The 20,620-nt window shown below is 30.0% G+C and overlaps 1 protein-coding gene across 1 annotated transcript in view; it reads left to right on the top strand.

Annotated features, from left to right (window-relative positions):
* Positions 1–11,465: 11,465 nt before the first annotated feature.
* The window catches only part of LOC125070067, a 45,301-nt gene continuing 36,146 nt past the window's right edge, over positions 11,466–20,620 (top strand). Inside the window, exon 1 of the mRNA XM_047679747.1 lies at positions 11,466–11,598. Coding sequence (XP_047535703.1) covers positions 11,596–11,598 — 3 coding nt within the window. The 5' untranslated portion in view covers positions 11,466–11,595. The remainder of the gene's footprint in view (positions 11,599–20,620) is intronic.

Genomic DNA, 20,620 nt, shown 5'->3' with positions numbered 1-20,620 from the left:
GAGCCAAAAATAGCGGTCAGTCTAACCATAACTACGTACCAGCGGGACTATGTCACCTACTAATGGTCGGGAACACGCTTAGCTGAGCTTGCGTCAAATTAATTTTCCATTACCCTTAAATATACGTACAGATTGGAATCAGAAATAAAAAAGCGGTCTGAGTTATGTACATTACTTAATTGATTAATGATAAGAATTCTTTTTTAATTTGCTACCTTAACCTAACAAATATTTATAATTATATCATAATTTATATATATATATATATTTCAGTCAAATTGTCGTCTGTTTTATGTTCAAACCATTTACATTTTTTATGAAATGAATAACAATTACAGATAAAATATAATTTGTAATATAAAATAATAATTATTTTTTATCTGTAATTGTTATGCCGATGCGGCCGAGTATCTTACGACCGTATCATTTAAGAACGCTAAAACAAAACAAAGAATCAATTCTATTCTTTAACCCGACAAGTGTTCGCCAGACAGATGTTCAGCTAAGATTCTAATTACACTAGTCGACAAATATAGCAAGTCGGTACGGATAAAAATAGAAAAAGTGCTTACTCCACAACCTCGTTTTTCATGTTCATGATAAAACTTAATAAATAGTTCGCGTTTAATATATAATACATTTTAATTATGTTTCTTTGTTAACATTTTTGAAGCTTTTAATGAATGAAACAGCAACCCTTTGTAATACATCATAATTAATCTGTCCGACCGTTATTGGCAAACGAATTATAGCTACATTTTAAGAACTTTTATTGAAAATAAAATTTGTAAATAAATTTAAAATTTAAAAACAAGTAGAGGTGTTCTTTATTTAAATAAACATATATATATTATAATTGTTAATAAAATATTTAAGTTAATTTACTCGACTCGAATCTGTCTGGGGCCTCATCTGCTACCGGCAAACACCAATATGTTGCCGTATTTGGATTTGAAGGGTGAGTGAACCAGTATTGTTACATGCACTGCGGACATAGCATCTTACTTCCTATGGTTGGCGACACATTGATATGTACACGTAATACGCGGAACTTGCCTATTTGCTTCTTAAATTAAAATCAAAGTCTTAATGAATATGTTTAACTATATATATATGTGTATCTTGTACGAAAATTAACGATTAAAACTCACTCTTTTCTCAATTATTATTAATTTTCTTCATTTTTTTTTTGTGAAAATTCTAATGGTATATTTTCTAAATGTGCTAATTATGTTAATTATTAATTCAAATAGAACACCTAGTTCAAGCAATGTTTAATATTTCTTAACTAAATATAATATTATAATCCATCATATTGTTCGTATTTCTTATATATTATCGTAACTGACAGCTGTCATTCCGCTAAGTATGTCGGAATAGAAAATAATTTCCTTTAAACTAAGAATTGAATTGTAGCAATTTTTTTTTTAATAATAAGACCTACATATAATAGTGTTGGTTCGAATATATCGATATTATTGCCTTGAATTTCAAACGAAAGTAGCACCGACAAAGCTTTTTTTCATTACATTATTAAACATATTCGAATTACGCGATTGAATTGTATAATCATATTCAGAATTCAGCGAATTTCATTCAATCATTGATTTTGGTTTACAGTTTTAAGTATTTTATATATACCTACATACTACATACATGAAACAATATTTTTATTTCATTTTATTATATAGAAAAATACAATAATGATACATCAATTATAAAAGTTGATAATTTATAATGATCTAGCGTAACGGTCAAATGAGTGATCTAATATTTTAATAATTTCAAGTTATTATTGTTTGAGTAGGAAGTTAATCGGTATCTACTTGTCAAAAAAAAATGCATTGCCTTGCTTTGCCTTTTTAAATGTTTGACTTCATAACTACGCATACTATACAAGAGAGTATCACCATTCAAATCTAGAATAATTCTGTTTTTTATTTGATTGATTTTGTACCTATTACTTTAGATTTAAGATCAATATTTACAGTTGACACCATTTAACATATTTGTTAATTAACAAAAAATATCATTTTATCATATTACAGTCGTCTCTAAAATAAAAGCGTAAATAATCATAGCCCGTCATAGTGTAAGAAGCCGTTTTAATAATATAGACACAAAATTCTAAATAATAGGAAGTGATTTGACTAATTCGAATCGATAATCGATAAATCAATATAATAACTATATTTAATGAGAGATTAACTTTCGATGAGGTACGCACAAAGAAATAGTTATTGGTAATTAGAATTCTACAGCAATGAAATGACATTGCTATAGAATGTTCTAGCATTTATTTTTACTGTAAGGATTTTGGATCATGTATTTTCAATCATGACTATTCAACTTTAGCAAGGCGACATTGAAAAAAAGTTATTAATATATATGATATTATTATGAGTTTTATTTGAGAAAATCTAACCAAAGTGAATAAAAATTAACTTGTAAACGGTAAAGCCAAAACAAAGTATACACTATTCATTAACTATGTATTTGCATCTTCGTAAATGTCGTGAACAATATGCTTATACTACTGAGTAAAATAAGCAATGTCATTGTCTGAGTTGATATTTTATATTATACTTATAATTATCAGAACAAATATTTATCGTAATTATATTTTTTAGGTAAGAACAAAATTAATAGTGAACACTTCTTTAAATAACGATAATAAATTAACTTTAAAAATATAAATGTACTAGCAACCCAGACATTTCATGCATCAATCACGGACTTTTTTACAACTGTGTGAGAGGAACTATTTCACCGCACATTAATATCATACAACCCTATCGATTTACACAACGCACGCCATGGAAGCACAACGGCCAAAGCGACGCTTTTTTTTTCAAATAGGTCATCGACATATACTATAACCGGTTTGATTGTATTTAATTAACATTCGTATATACATATATTAATGGTAAGGAGAACTGAAATCCTTGCCGGAATCAATAAAGAAATATTCAATTAAATGGTGTGACATTCAGATTCAAAAATGTTTGCTTTAGTAAATAGAATCGCGGACTAAGGGCTCGCCCCGTGCCTCCAGTCTTGGGGGCCCCAAATGCATCCGCGTTCCCCTGATCAAATCCTAAACAAGACTTTAAAAATCTGTACTCTATACTCTACAGCCATTTAGACTTTTTACACATAAACATAAATATACTATATAGGTATAATAAATAAACATAAACACTTATTTATACGCATAAATGTAAACTGAATAAAAAGCTTGTAAAACTATTTTTTTTTAAGCTGCGAGCCTCATTCAGCTTTGCCGCCTCGGGCCTCTGACGGGCTTAGACCGCCACTGTTTGAATAAAAACATTTTTATTTTAATAATAGCAATACCCTCAAATATTCTTTATGATTCTATTGGTGAAAATGGAATTAAATTCATGAAAACTAAACGGTAGTTATTATATCGATAATCACTTTTATACAACGTTTAATCACCGTTTAATTAAATTTTTAATATACTATTACATTATTTCCATTATTTATACTTATCTAGTCTAGTCTAGCTAAATCTACACTTTTGGTTTTTTTTTTTTTTAAAAAAACTAACAAAATTGTGTAGTTCAAACAAAACGCAGATTAACGCCTGAAGGAATCCTTAACTCTTAGGTACTACGAAAATAAAAAAGTTACGCAAATAAATGCCAATTTAATACAACCTGTTATCAGTTTATTCGTAATTAGGTTACAAACAGAGACAGTACAGTTTCGCATTTATAATATGAAATAGATAATTTTATAGATAGATCAATGTATTTAAGGTTTTAATTAAGATTTGATAACGCTTTAAGATTTGACGTAAATCATGCTAGACGAATGATCGCGACTTGTCTGCCACGGCTCGTCTGCACGATGTAGATATATATTATACTTATTACATATAAATGTCGCATGTTTTGCGCTGCGACGCTAATTTGGGTTGCTACCGCTACCCTATACCCTAAACATTCCCTATTATAGATTCTATATCAGTTCTTGTAATACACACAATTCAGCATTCATTCAAATACTAAAACGTAAACACATATTTTTATTTATCTTGACAGACGATAAGGGTCAATTTAAGGAACAGAGTTTTAACTGCCATTAAAAACTTTTTATATGTATATTTTAGCGGACGAGCATATTCGCCACCTGATGTGGTCACCACCGCCCATAACACTGTAAGAAATATTAACCATTCCTTACATTATCAATGTGCCGACAACCTTGGGAACTAAGATGTTATGTCCCTTGTGCCTGTAGTTACACTGGCTCAATCACCCTTCAAACCGGAACACGACAATACTGAGTACTGTTGATGCCGGTAGAATATATGATGAGTGGCTGGTACCTACCCAGGTGGGCTTTCACAGAGCTCTATCACCTAATTACTAATTATTACTAAGATTTTTACGTCATTGGTATATTAAAAACATTAAATATATACTTGTCTAAATAAACATGTAAACAAAACTTTAAATAGACGTTTTTAGTCGTCCTTTTTTACATGAAACACTAAGTAAAGCTATTACGTAAGGACAAACTCGAATGTCAACGTATATTGTCATTTACAAAAGGTTATATATGACATTGAGTATTTAATTACAAATAACATTTATAGATACACGCATCAAAGTCGTATTTCAACTATTTTATGTCACGGGTCACAAAATACCACTGCAGATAGTTTTCATTGCTGCAAGCACGATAGTCCATTAAAATAAGTTTTATATGTTGGTAGATGTTACGCCTTATAGTCCGTACAAGCTTAGTGGAGCTCTTAACGATATTGATTACCGACACTGAACGTCTTTGAGATATTACAAAGGTCATGAACGTGACGAGCGAATATTTCCTTCTGACTTTTTAAGAGTGAAATATATTAATCAAATCATATTAAAAATCTCTCATTTGTTAAATGATTATGATAATATATATATATATCAGTAACATTCAAGTAATTCTTGACACTTAATGAGAATCGATAAAATTAATCCAGTTTTTACCGAAAATAAAACTGTCACATATTCCAAATCTACGGTCCCATCTTTCTATTCTAATATCAAAGTGCTGTATATTTATATTTTATTGCAATTATCACAGAAAATAATAAACACTCAATCAAAACAAAATAATCGTCGAAAAATAAATTGTTTTAATGTATTTAAATCCTGCTATATTGATAAAGCGATACATAGAAATGGGATGAGAGTTTACATGTATGTATAATACATGAACAATATAGTAGAGAAACACTGATTATTTTAGAGGTTTCTAAAGTGATATCGTAATAAACACAATAATGATTTTTTATCCTTGACTTTTTACGAGTAATAATTATTAATAAGGCTTATTTTCGAAGCAATTTTAAAGCAATAAAGCATTAATCTTTATCCAATTAAGTACTTTAAGTACATTGCGCGTTTAATATAGATTAATATGACCCTTTTCAGCATGTTATTTACATAAATATTTTCGAAGTTATTACAGATTTAAAACGCAGGGACATTCAGGGTTTGTATTGTCTAATGTCTGAAAAACTGTGAACGTTGTAAGACATTCATAATCATATATTTGGTAACAGCATTGCACAAGTGCGAAGCCGAGGCGGGTCACTAGTAATAAATATAATAATATCTGAGTAATGTCGTCTACACCCTCACTCTCATAGTTTAGCTTTCTTTCTGAGGCAAAGAATTGTAACATTGCCAACTTTCAGACTCCGGCCTGGGTAATTATTCCAAAAACCTTTGATTAGAACTAAGCCAGAAACAGACTTATCGAAACCGTAGTAAAAAACGAACTTCCAGATTTAAAATAAAACGTATAAACTATTTAATATACGAAACTAAAAACAGTACCTAAAAAAATATACAAAAAAAAAGTCCTTTGTGCATATAATTTGAACAGACGTCACATTTTGTTAAATGATTTCAATTTGTAATCGTAATGTTTGTGTTTACATTTACTTTATACTTTATCACGTTTAAATAAAATGACAGGTGCTGTTTCTGTCTACAACAGACGTTATAATTAAAATGAAATTACGGAGTATATTGAAATTTGAAGGCGAAGCATTCTGCATAAAAATTATAGGAAAATATTTTTATAAGTCACTTGCTGAACGCCCCGATTCAACTTCATACTTATATAAATAAATCGACCTGAAGTTATCGTTTATTCGTCCCCAGTTTTTAAAAACTAAATATTCTGTAACATTAGATAACTCACAAGGGTCACCTATCAAAGATAGATAAGCACTGCATTGTAGTATCCTGGTTGCTTCGTAAAGTTTTCCTACTTCGAAATGTTATTCCAAACGCCAAAAAAGTGTATTTCTCATCAACTATGGTAACTTATATGTCAATATATTATAACGTAAAAAAAAAATACTTTCTATTTGCACACATTGAACGTACGTACGTAGTCTATTTAAATATGAATGTTTTCATATTCAATCGAACTTGGCGTAAATTTGAGATAACTAAAAAACTAAATTAATCTTTAATTACTTACTCATTTATGAAACATCACCATCAATCATCTGTGACATCAATGTCACAGTTTCATTTAAATATTAAACATTATATAATAATAATAATTTAACTTATAATTAATAATTGACATTTAAATTATTATTATTATTATTTTCTTCAATGTCTTCTTATCTGAAACATTAAACTACTCTTATCAAATGATAACTTGGAACAATTGCTTAGAACCTTCAAAAGTGAAACAAATCACATGCTCTGATTAAAATAAATGTCAATAATAGCTTAATTACTAACCCAATATAATAGTTATTAAATAACCTTAATATCTATTAATGCGAATTAAATGGCAATTTATCACAATGGTGACGACCTCCGTGGTCGAGACGTGTTTACACCGGTTTTCATGGGTACGCCACTCCGAGGTCCCGGGTTCGATTCCCAGCCGAGTCGATGTAGAAAAAGTTCATTAGTTTCCTATGTTGATTTTCCATAACACAAGTGCTTTAGCTACTTACATTGGGATCAGAGTAATATATGTGATGTTGTCCAATATTTATTTATTTATTATTTAGGCACTCAAAGACCACAGCTGCACAAAGACCTACCTAGTAGCATGAAAGGTTCTCCACTTTCCGCATTCAGTCTGATTTTTCGTTGCGTTTACCGATATTAACTCCCTCAACTCTCATCATCATCTCCAACGGCCATCGGTATATCTCTTCCCAAAGATAGCAAACAGTTAGTGATCTCATTGCAAAAAAAAATCATCTTTAAACATTGCGGTATAAGTGATGTAAGAACTCGACGAAGGTTGCCAAATCTGAAACGAATTCTCCGACTGGCTTCCTTAAATAACAATTAAGAACAAAAAAAATATAAGTTTTTGGCAACATGAACGGAAAATCATAAACTTTTACACGAATGAATGAACGAATTTTTAGCGAATGAAGCTTAGAATACACTCATTGTTTCAAACTGTTTTATTGTTTGAAATTTTGTATGAATAGCCCTTTTAAGGGTACGGTTATTAAAAATATCACAGTCAATGACAATATTACTTGTATTGTGTCAACTGTAATACAATAACTTCTGTATTTCTTATTAAGAGCAGGAAGTCAAAATGTTTTTTCATTATAACGTCACACTTTCTTGTTAATTCTCAAAAATGTACCACCGGTTCATAAATAAACACCTCGAATCTGAAAAGTGCCGGCGAATGAAAAGCAGCGGATTTTTTTTTATCACATTTGTAACAACTGTGTGTGTCATTACAATTATATATTTTTTTCTTTACACGAAACAGCCCGGAGACGGTCCTCTCTGTCAGGGTATGCAATCATGCAAAAAATTATTAATCATTAATATACTTTAACACAAAAACGTTTCTAGATGATTCTATTAAATATTACAATTTCATATTTTTGAATGTTTATGGGATCCTTTTGTAAACACGTAAACATTGTCCCACAAAAGATTAACCCTGTATAACCAGGTAATACTCTTATTACCTGAGCCCTTATTGTAAGCGATGCATCATCATTATAAGTACAATAAACAAAAAACTTATAAAATAGCATATAAAAAAATGGGATAATTAATTAAATTAACATTCTAGAGCTGTGTTCAGGGATTTGTTAGTAAAATAACGATAAAAAGCTTTCGGCGCTTACTACATTTCTTTGTTCGAAATATAGTACATCTCATGACGCATACTTCAAGCAGCGCATAAGTTATTTGATCTTGGTGTAACAATTTGCAGCTCCATGACATAGTATCAAAGGCAGTTGTTGCAGTATAACGACACAGGAAGACGTGTATTTATTACACAGACACCTGCAAAAATACAACCGTCCTCTTCATTCGAATGGCCGAGCAAAGCGATAAAGGATCATAACATGAAATTACCCTAAATATACAAAATCATTATAGTAATATTTACCTAATATGACCATAATGATACATCAGTTTCTATATAATGTAATGTAAGGAAGTCTTTGATATCATTTGATTTTAATAATCTAGGTATTCGTAATCAAATGCTGAATAAACTTTGATTCTTATCTATTATTAAATGCAATAACTATCATAATTCCTAACCGTCATAAAGTTCACCTACCTGTCACCAGTACAGAGGATAATATATACGTCGAACTTGGGTTGCTTAGCATTGCTGTGTATTATTTTTAATATATATAGTTCACAGTTAATGTCTATGTTATTATAATCATTCTGACACTTCACGCTCTTGTTCTGAAATGAGTTTCGAGTTTCTTCTTAGAGAATGGGTAATAAGCTAAGTCGTTGATTGCTTAAAATAATTAAATAAATAGTCTTTGTGTGGATTTTGTTTATATTACATTAAACTTTGTAAACATTTTACATTATTTTAAATCCTAAAAATTTACTGAAACAAAGTATTTATTGAAATTAAAAGTATGAAATAAAGTTTCGAAATTCGTTTGTTTAAAGCTTGTTTGCATTTAGAAGCACAAGTGTGGTCGTAGCTTTAGACATGATTCCTCGTTGCGATCATATGACAGGTGCGGTCGATATTCGTCCGACATATGTACGTTGTCATTTCACTTTTTCTTTAACTGTAGACATACCTAAACTCAAAATCATATAGTATACACCAATAGAGCAATTCGTACTCCGATTGTCGGACATATAAATCTTTATGATATTTTTATAGGAAACAGAAAACGTTAAAGTATGATCGTAATTGTAAACAAATGCTAAAAGGCGAGTGCTTCGTTTTCCTTATAAATACTTTACTTGGACTATATAAAACTAGATACAAAAGTATTTAAAAATATATATTATATCAAAAGTCAATACCGAATATCTTCATTCAATAAAGAAGCATTACATTTACTTATTGCTTGTCAAAAGTAAAAATTATCGATATATCTATGGATATTGTCAGTGCCACAAGAGCGTATGTAACTTAAGGCTCAATATAAAACCAAGAAAAAAATACATAACAAAAGAACTTACTCAACTTAACTAACTCGACGTAAGAGTACACAATTTTGACTTAAGACCTTTTGCGTTAATAATCTATTATACAATTGCTGGATTATCATAAATACCTTAGAAATTTGTGTTCGCGTATTTATTCGAGTCAGTGCAAGTGAAAGATAAGAACTTTTATTATTCTGATTAGATTACTAGTAAAATTATACCAAAAGTTATTTAATTTATTCTTTCATCTAAACGCTACCGCACTCAATATAGAAATAACAAAACATGCAGTCAATTAAACTGTATTAGATATGATTTCTAAACGTGAATACTATAAAATAAATAATAATAATTCTCTAACAAAAGACACGAAATTCACCATACAACACGGAACAAAATTTATAGGAAACACGTATCGAAATGGCGTATCACTGTAAGTCTGTTATCAGTATTTCACGAGTGAATTATGAAATAAATTGTTATAGAATCGTACTTCTGCTTAAAAATAGTTTTTTTTTATCATACTTATAATTATTAAGTCCATGCATCCGACTGGATGCGGAAGGCGGAGGACCGGGAGCTTTGGCGCACCTTGGGAGAGGCCTATGTTCAGCAGTGGACAACGATTGGCTTTTGATTGATTGATTGATTGATATAATTATTTCGATGATTTTTTTTTGTACAGATACTACTTTTGACAATCCATTGAAAAATAAAATATCCGTTTGTAGTTTAAAAATACATATGAATTTACAATAAGACATATAAAATTTCGAAGGTTTACAATATTTTAGGTTCGGTTAATGTGTTTTTAATTTAACATAAATTGGCTCGTTATTTTAAAAACAATATGCACCGTTCTTATAACTTTTGAGCAGTAAACAGTAATTTGACTAGATGACTTATAAACAAACGGTCCTTGCCCAGTAAATATAAAAAAAAAAAAGTTTTCGGTCTCAATATCTGTACTAACTTTCACGGCATACTTCCCGGACATGTTTCAATAAATAAATCAACTGGAACTGTTTCGTTGTTTTACACACGGCTTCCTTTAATTGGAATTAGTACTTCATTTTTTAATGATTTTATTAAAACATTGTTGCCATTTCAAACTGTTTTATCTCTAGCTGATTTATTTTATCCAATTTAACGTTTCAGTCATTAAAAATTAACAGACAGTGACTTGACTTTTATATTTATTTAATTTGTTAAAATCAATGTGTTTTTTAATAAAAAAAAACCTATTTACTGTTTGCAATCGAAAAGTATAATAAAGTAAGTATAGATTAACTACTTAGTATTCCTAATCACAAATATGCCGTATTTGCAACACAATATAATCTTGTAGATCTAAAAACTAGGAAGTACATGCCTGGAGACAGTGGTTTCTTTTTTAAGATGTAGAGTCTAGTCAATAATGTTTATTTTCATGCAATTGTTTTGTAATAACTAATTACATATTTTTTATTTATATTTAAACCCTATTTGCTGCTGAATCACATTCCCATATAAATCCAAATAGTAGAGTTAGTTATCAGGTAAAGCCAACTGCCGGGCAAATTCTTGCTCTCCTTTTTAAAGTGAAAGCTTTTGGATTATTACACTATTTTGCTTCAGTGCGGGTTGGTGGATACACTGAATATCATCGAAAACATATTATCAGACATATTGGCATCAGACATATTTGTTAATATACCTTATATGTTTTAATTATGACTATTTATGTAATGTAAAAATATCCTAATATTCATCAAGCATTTTGATGAACAATTAAATAACTTTTTTTTTCTTAATTACACTCAACTGCACAAATATGGACATAACATAACATAAAACAAAACAACACTTGTGTACACATAATATAAACCATAAAACAAACATCATATTATTTCAACTCTATTTTGATAGACGTTTGAAATAGAGAACAATAAAGATAATATTTATACATATTGTAAAGTAGGAAATGTGTTATCCTTATCAATTTATCAGAGGAGATGCGCGCGCGCAATCATTTATCGAATTCCATCCAACCTGAAACCTGCAGTAGCGAGCCAAACAGCCGCCGAAGCGCACGTACTTTGCGGTCTCATCGAAAACCATATGGCCGGACGGAGTGTATCAAATAATTAAAATGGTAAGTGCACTGTGTTTCATATCCGTGTCAATCATTCCCGTATCGTGACGATCAATTGCAAGTTAGCAAATATAATAAATGATATTTTATATTTTTTACCATGTTCGGAGCGTGTATAATTGCAGAACAACATGAGATTATGATTATGTATTTTTTTACATACATTTCGTTTAAAATAGTGCACGATGTTTTGTTCGTTTATGCGAATAATATAAATATAAAATATTTATAACATTAATTTACGTTTTTAAGTTTTTTTTTTAGCAATTAGTATTTATGTCATTGCCATAATCATAAATATTGTATTACTTATGATACGATCATAATATTTTTTTTTACACTTCTGACAAGGTTATATAAGCACGTGTCTGCGATCTATTAAATCACGTATTGTACCTGTGATCATGAAAAGTATAAGTTTATCATCTTATAAATTCCGAATTATCACTCAAGAAGGCTAGGATGTTATTATATTTTACCTGATTAAATAATGATAAAATCTTATATACGCGTTGTAGTTTGTAAAAAAAAAAATATTTTCACATATTGAATATCATATATTGGCCTTTCCACAATGGACTTTTTAATCAGTAGTGAGAAACTTTGATGTCGCTATTGTAATGAAAAATGACTTTATTTTAAAAATTAAGAGCACTTTTTTGCATAACGAAGTGCTTATTTATCATTTTGTACTTAATAACTTAATTTATATAGTTAGTTTTCCTTATATAAACAAATGCGTTGAAAAGTGTAAAAAATGTTTTGCAGTGCAAAGAGGTTATATATCACGGAAATGAAGATTAATGTTTAATAACATTTATCGTATTGAAAATATTTGTAAACGTCAACAATATTTTATTTTATAATTTAATTAATTATATTTATAACGTAGGTATCATATTTAGTTTATTTAAAACAAGTGATATTTCATTATGTAAATATAATAAAATAAAATGTAAGAATTTTGCTAAGACATTTTTTTATATATTAATATAGATTATTACACCTACAAGCAATTATTTCTGAACGATCTTGGCACAGTTCAAATAGATAAGGCTAAAAGATTAAAATTCGAATAGTTTTTAAATGTATAAAAAGTTTGTGTAGACTAGAGCGAGGATAATTTCAATGAGTTGAATATAATTTTCAATTATTTTAATTTATATGATTTTATAGGTACACAATAGTCTCTAACACTTAGAAATATCCAGTTTATCAAACAATTTTAAGGTAATTGATATATTCAATCATGAACCAAAATAGTCTTTATTTTATGAATCGTATGTCTTATATTCATTTAATTTTAGACTCTGTTGTATTCCGACACATCTCATAACGGGATCTTTTCCTTTCAGTTTTTCGCTGCGTGTTAAAAATCTCAAAACTTCATTCGTTCCTTTGTAAAAGTAAACGAAACAAATTACCTTATCTTATTAAGATGCACCGACCGCAAACGTTTTATAACGACATATGTTTAAATTCCAACTTATTATATTATTTAATTAACCATTGCTAATATGAAAATCATTGAAAAGACACTTGCGATAATATCTTTCCAATTATACTAAATTTAAGATCAAAAATCCATTTCATCATAAAAATACGTTGAAAACAAATTTTTCGTTATTCTCTGAAGACTATTATTACAAAGTACAAATAATTTGTCCGCTAAATAAACCGTTACGGGGTTATATAAAAAATAGTTTGTCCTCTTCTTACGAATGTAAAATTAATGATGACAGAAAGAGAGAATTCATTTTTTAATTAAAATCTATATTTATATCTATCATAATATATTATAAATGTATTGTAATAATATATTATTTTGACAAAATGTACCAAAGTGCACCCCTAAATACTAAACCTACATACCTGACCCTAAATCCCGTCGGGAATTTTAATATAAAATACTTATGAATTGGTTAATGGTCAAAAATCTATCACCGGCTATACGTATATAAAGCAGAATTTTAAAAAGGGGTAAATGTTCGCCGGTATTAGGTATAAATTAATTTTTTCCGATAATTACTTAGATAGAGGCGAATTTTTTTCATAAACAAGATCTTATTTAGGATTACTCTTTTTATAATTGAATACAAATTCATATTATAAACAAAAATGTATAATCCCTGTATAAAAAGCATATTATACAAAAATATCATTCATTTTTATACATGAGATTCTAAAAATATAATAATTTTAACGTAACGAAAAGCAAAAGCCTATCCATCAAAATTATCCAACTTTAATGGAAATCCAGTTTCATTCGTATTACCGCGATACTATATGACAATGTCCATTAGAGAATTCTACGTAAAACCAAAACCAATTGTCTGCATACTGAAATATATTCAAACGTACAATGTAGACTGATACAAAACGGTTTCGAACTTTAAACCCTATTTTAACAATGTCTATTATATCTTGTTATATAATTGGTATGTCATTTCCTTTCTTCATTTATTTTATTTAAATTTTTTATTATACTCTGACAACTTGCACAAAGCTAAATAAAAAAAAAACAATACATTTTTCAAGATTTTGACGTCTCAAAGTATCATCATTTAATTAAAAAAAAAAAACTTATGAAAAATTAACAATTAGAAAAAAAAAAAATCGAGATCATTCTATTGAATCAATGTGAATAGACGCTTGATTATATTAGATATGGCGTTATAAAACACGTGCTGAACAAATAACAGTTCAATTAAGGTAAACATTTAACTGATTCCGGTCTTGTTAAATATTGACATTCCTAGTTTGTTTCAAACATGATCCCATTTAAGCTTAGGTACACAAAAAAAATTATACAGAGTGTTCGGTGATTTCATAGAATTTTGTCGTCGCCTGGGAACCATTTAAATTCCCAGAAGGGGAAAATAATAAATAATTAAATAAATAATATCAACATTATCGCAGTCATATTCACTGCATCTTTAATGCCCTAACCATTAAATTCTTTATAATATATAAGTCTATGTAAGTACCTAACAATAATCGCATTCCCAATTTAAAAACATTAATGGTGTCTCATAGGACACCACATTGATCTTAGCAGAGAAATAACGATCAAGCTAGAATAATAAGAAATTATATTCAACTAGAACAAATACTTCTTTAAGTTGAAACGCAACTATCCTAAACAATATTGGACGTTTAGCGCGATAATTATGTAAATGTGCGTGGTACCCATCCACACATACACAAAGCCAACAACCACTTGAAATCTACATAAACCTCTTCTTTATCGAGTTGCATTATGAGATTGAATTACTAGTCAAACGGGCGATGTCTATTCCAGAAACGTCACGTCCATCTATTTATTACGAATACAATTAAATAATAGATATTTTTAACGTTACTTCAACTTACTGATGTACACTGTATTACTATAATAATATAAAAAAAAACAGTAGTCAGGACTATATAGATACACTATAAAGATTTTTTTTTTATTTTTTTAATTTAAATTTAATTAAGCGCAAATTATAACATCTATTTATAGATATATCGTTAGTATGGCAAAAAACTATGTAAAAATATAAATGATAATCATTATCTTTAAGTTGAAGATTAAGAAGTTACTTTGAAGTGGAGAGTTTACTCTCCACTTCAAAGTAACTTCCTCCGCTCGATCGTGGACCTGTCATAGTCCAAGAGCCAATGATCGGCAGACTTACGATGGGAATAGTGAACCTCCTTTTCACCAACAGCAGGTGAAGCAGTATACCTAGCAGAAATATGGAGCTTGCTACTATACAGTAAGTCTGCTGAACACTGGCTCTCAGTCTATCAGGGACGCATTCTCCCAGCGATCAGATATTAGTCGTAATCTAGCAGTACAGGTACAATTTTTGTTTACTCTCATTGAGAACTATCAAAGTCATTAAAATTACTCTAACGACCCCGGCTGAAAACGACCGAAGTGTCTTAACAATTTCTGGAATTAACGTCTAGAGGCGTTTACTGACCAAAGGACTGTTATATATGTACTGCATTAATCTTAATAAAGTATCGTTTCTCGAGATTGTTATCAAACGATACTTAATTACTGATATTTATAATTTTTTATATGTTACTGGCAAAACCCGTTAGAGATTTTCCTGTATGTATATAATTTATACCTACAATTGTAAGGATCGTTAATATAAAATAAATCTAGATTGATTGTAAACTGTTGAATAATCGTAAACGAAGTATTTGTTACAGTTTATAATCGAACAGATCACCAACCAGCGCACGACAGATCTAGTCCAGCTTATCGTACGGAGATCGTGGTCCGCGAGTTTTGACGGTCTTTTTTAATTCAGACAGCCCTGAGGCCATTACAGAGGTTGTATTGGGTAAAAATCCTACATAACCCAATTAAGAATACACAAAAAATTTGCTATAAATTAACCCACATTTCAATAGGGTATTATAAAAAACAATATACATACATAACAAAATATTCATAATTTGTCGACAGTTCACAATCTTGCTAGATTTATTGTAAAGTAACGGTTCTTACTTTTCATGAATCTACTCAACATTATAGAAGTATCCATAATGTAGCGCCATCTCGTGGTGAATTACAACGAATTTGGTAGCATAAAAAAAAAATCATGAAAAATACAAACGCAGTTTGCACGTTTCGTGGTTGTCAGTTCACCGTCGAAGTCTAATAATGTCAAACAGATATTCCATATATTTAGACAAAGCCAGAGTATAATTCGTATTGATTTTAACTAAACTGTGCTCAAAGATATATAAGAGAAGCTTCATTCAATCCAAAAATAAACAATCATCGGCGAACTAAATTGAATAAATAAATCGACATTACAGTTTTAAAATAGTAATAGCAAAATAATAAAATTAGATAGTACCCAATCTCTATGTCCTTAACTCGTAAAGATTCTTAAAGGCATTTAAACTTCACCTTTAGTGGAAGTCACCGTCTACCCTCATTTCCTCAGACGAGTCTATATTAAAGAACATTCCGAGTCGTCTGGACTGTTTTTTTTAAATGCTTTTGGTTAGAGTAACAAAGGAACGTGATTTTATAATTATGAAACAATTCAAATACTTTTAAAATTAACCTGCATATTTCTGAACGAATTCTAAATTTATTATAAGTCACTAAAGCGGTGTACTTTCTAATGAATGTAAGAGAAACTCTTCCCCTGAGATTGATAATAATTAATGAACCTTAGAACTTTGCCAATCGTCTCATTATAGCTGCATTCTTTTATATTACACTAAATGCCGTGATGCAGCTTCGCTCGTGTCTGAGAGGGATAGCAGGTGTTAGGTATGATATGTCCTTTTCTCTTCTCTATAAAAACACAATGCAAAATTTCATAATAAACTTACTTTTACATTTATAATATGACTAACAATTATTGATATAACGGAAATATATGTATAAAAAAGTAATATATATATCCAACTTGGTAGATACCTACTGTTGTACACACCTGACAGAATTCCACCCGAATCAAACAGAATTCCTCGAAATAATTTTCTTTTCTGCCACGTAAGATTTATACACAAAAAAAACACTTGATAATTTCCTGGTACGAAAATTAAACGATTAAATTCCGCGGGTCCGTCCACTGAACAGTCCAACTCGACATTATATGTAAATACATGTGATTCTCTAACAATATCTAGTGTATCTTTTATTTTTATATGTAAGTTATATAGATAATATTATTTGATATTAAAACTTTATGGTCGAATTTAATTGCAACGTTTTATGTGTACCTCTGAGTATACCTTATCTGACGCGAAAATATTTTATTTGTTTCATGTACATCGAGAATTATTTTTTAATCATTATTATCGACTTAAAACGACGGCAACGAACCTCCAGCTGATGAGTGGGATTTAAAAATAGAGGTTTATTTTTAAAACCGATTATAAAGAATGAAGTAGATACTATAATTAAGGTTTTGATATTTTTATAATACATATACTATTTACACTAACAATCAATTAATCCGTTCTTATATTATATCGCCGATTTAAATGAAATTTGAGTCCCCGGGAAGGACATAGGGTCAGCAACATCATGTATCCATTAGGTGTGAAAAACAGGAGTTTGGAAGTTTGTATCAACGTTTGTGTGGGGGTAAAATGGGGGTGAAGGTTTGTGCTACAATTTTTTATAAATTTCGCGCTGGTAAAGCCATGGGTTCGGCTAGTATCGTTATAAATGGTAACGAAGTTAGTTCGTCTTAATATTACTAAAATGTTTTTATATTATTCTTATATATTTTAATAATATGTAATTGGCAATAAAATTAGATTGGTTTTATACGCATTTTTTACCTCTTAACAATGAAATGCCGATTATGACAGTAATTTGATATCAAACAATGCAAATTAGTGTAAAAAATTATAAATCATTTTTGAACGGTACGTAACAATACATTGAAAGGAATAATTAATGTGTATAAAAACGTAGACATACTAACTAACCAAAGAGTAATTTCACTATAATATTATATAATTATTTTAAATTATTATTAACGATATGACAGTCTATTTAACCCAATGGGTCTTAAAACAAGGTCGCATGTCAAAAGTACTTGACTCGTATTAAAAGAAAACATTGTAAGAAAACCTCATCTGTGTATTAAAATTCATATATTATATTAGGAATTATTCATATATGTTAGGAATACAAAAGTTATATACAGCCTTTGTTCAGATTATAATTCGAAGAATCAACTAAAAACCGAAAATATCTTAATGTATATACTGAAGAAGGTTTTGATGCCGCTTTATTAGCTGATACACTACTTTTTATATAAATATATTACGAAAATATTAGATAATACTAGTATAAATATTAAATTAATTTAATTTTCCTTTACTTTAACATGAAGATGGCTTTTGTAGGTCTACCTCGTTGGTCTTATGGCTAAATATAATTCCGCAATATCATATATAGCATAGCATATCATTTATCACTAATTCAAATAAAAAAATCATTAACTTTTCTTCTACTTTAACATGAAGGTGGCTTCTGTAGGTTGGTCTAATGGCTAAATATAATTCCATAAATCCCGAGGTCCTGGGTTCAAGCCTACGTCGGACTGATAAAGAGTTATGAGGTTTTTCTCTCTAAAGGTTCACTATAGCAACTCTAGAGGTAACTCTTTCCAGAAGCATCTGATCATGAAAGGGACAGAATAAAGGTGCTTTCTCACTCTGTGTTTGAGCACACACTTGTGCACTGTAGTAATTATGTCCTGCGTCAGGCTTGTCTCTGTTGAGACTGAAATCGGTCAGGAAGCCATCATCTTCATATCCATTCAAATATACATACTCTAAACTTTGTTGGTATCAAATGTTAGTGTAGTATACTATGTATGTATGTATGTATGTATACTATTTCCCGAAAATAAAATAAAACGTATAAAATTTCGTCAGTTTATAATCTCTCGATTAGGTAAGTATTTTTATAATTGAACTTGTCATTTCCCGTTATTATTTTTCGTAGGTCAATATTCTGACTAGATTTTCTATTGTTTGAAACAAAAAAGGGTTAGAAATCTATAAACTCCGAATTGGATAATTAAAGAGAATATAGTAGAATTAATTAATTATCTTACCTAAAATCCAAATCTAAAACTTTAGAAAATAATCAAAGAAAATAAATTATCAATTATTTCAATCATCGACAAACTCGTAATTTATTTAAAACACATCCTTGAAACACTAAACACGAAATATTGTTCCAAGCGACTTAAGCTACCTAATTACAAACACACACGTTATACCACATTTTTATCATTATTATCTTATAATAATTAAATTACGTGCAGTATTTCTTTATCAAAACGTTCGTCTAAGATTAATAACTCATTGATTTAAAAAAAGAATTAAACATTTATATCATTGAATCTGAAACAAATGAAATGTTATCACTTTAGTCCACTGACCTTAAATCAAACGGTGGGACAAATCGACAATATTTGTTTAAAAACGAATGTTATACCGTTATTATAAAATGCATTTGAATTTGGAATTCTAAATAGAATGATATCGATATTCGCACTAGCCAGTATTAAAAATTATTATACTATAATCTATCATTCATCAAATATTGAAAAATTATACACAAGTAACAATTATATACAGCAAAATAACAAAAACATTAAAGAACTCATATCTTAAGCAACCGACTATTCTATTCTATCTCTTATGTCAACTAAATATGGCTGCCTCGCCGCGTGTGTCATATATTTTCTTATGCCACGTCGTCTGTCCGGTGACGTCACTTCCCAAGCCACGTCACTCAGTCTGCGTTCAACACGGCCTCTCCTGACATGAGAACGTCCTCGTTCTCTTTTGTTGAATGTGTCTGTACTTCTCTGCTAGGCCCCGCTTCTGACGAGGTATTAGGTTGAACATCTTCAGTTCCAGCAACTTGGTCTCGAATGGCCTCATCATTTGATGAGTCTGCACCTACCAAAAAAAACATAAAACATCTTAGAAGATAAATTACGCTATGAAGCTATTAACAAGTGAGATAGAGGCACAACGTGAAGCGTATCTCACAGTTTGTGACATAAGGGAGGAAGCACGACGTGAGGCTATCCCAAATGTACGAGATAGAGGCACGACGTGAAGCATATCTCACAAACTAAACATAAGGGAGGAAGCACGACGTGAGGCTATCCCAAATGTACGAGATAGAGGCACGACGTGAAGCATATCTCAGAAACCAAACATATGGGAGGAAGCACGACGTGAGGCTATCCCAAATGTACGAGATAGAGGCACGACGTGAAGCATATCTCAAAAACCAAACATATGGGAGGAAGCACGACGTGAGGCTATCCCAAATGTACGAGATAGAGGCACGACGTGAAGCATATCTCAAAAACCAAACATATGGGAGGAAGCACGACGTGAGGCTATCCCAAATGTACGAGATAGAGGCACGACGTGAAGCATATCTCAGGTACATAAGACAGAGGCACGACGTGAAGCATGTCTTTTACTTACTCTCACATTATGCAGCATAGGC

This window comes from Vanessa atalanta, chromosome 16 (assembly GCF_905147765.1).
Source record: "Vanessa atalanta chromosome 16, ilVanAtal1.2, whole genome shotgun sequence".
Classification (NCBI taxonomy): Eukaryota; Metazoa; Arthropoda; class Insecta; order Lepidoptera; family Nymphalidae; genus Vanessa; species Vanessa atalanta.
This window is presented reverse-complemented; position numbering and strand designations above follow the sequence as displayed.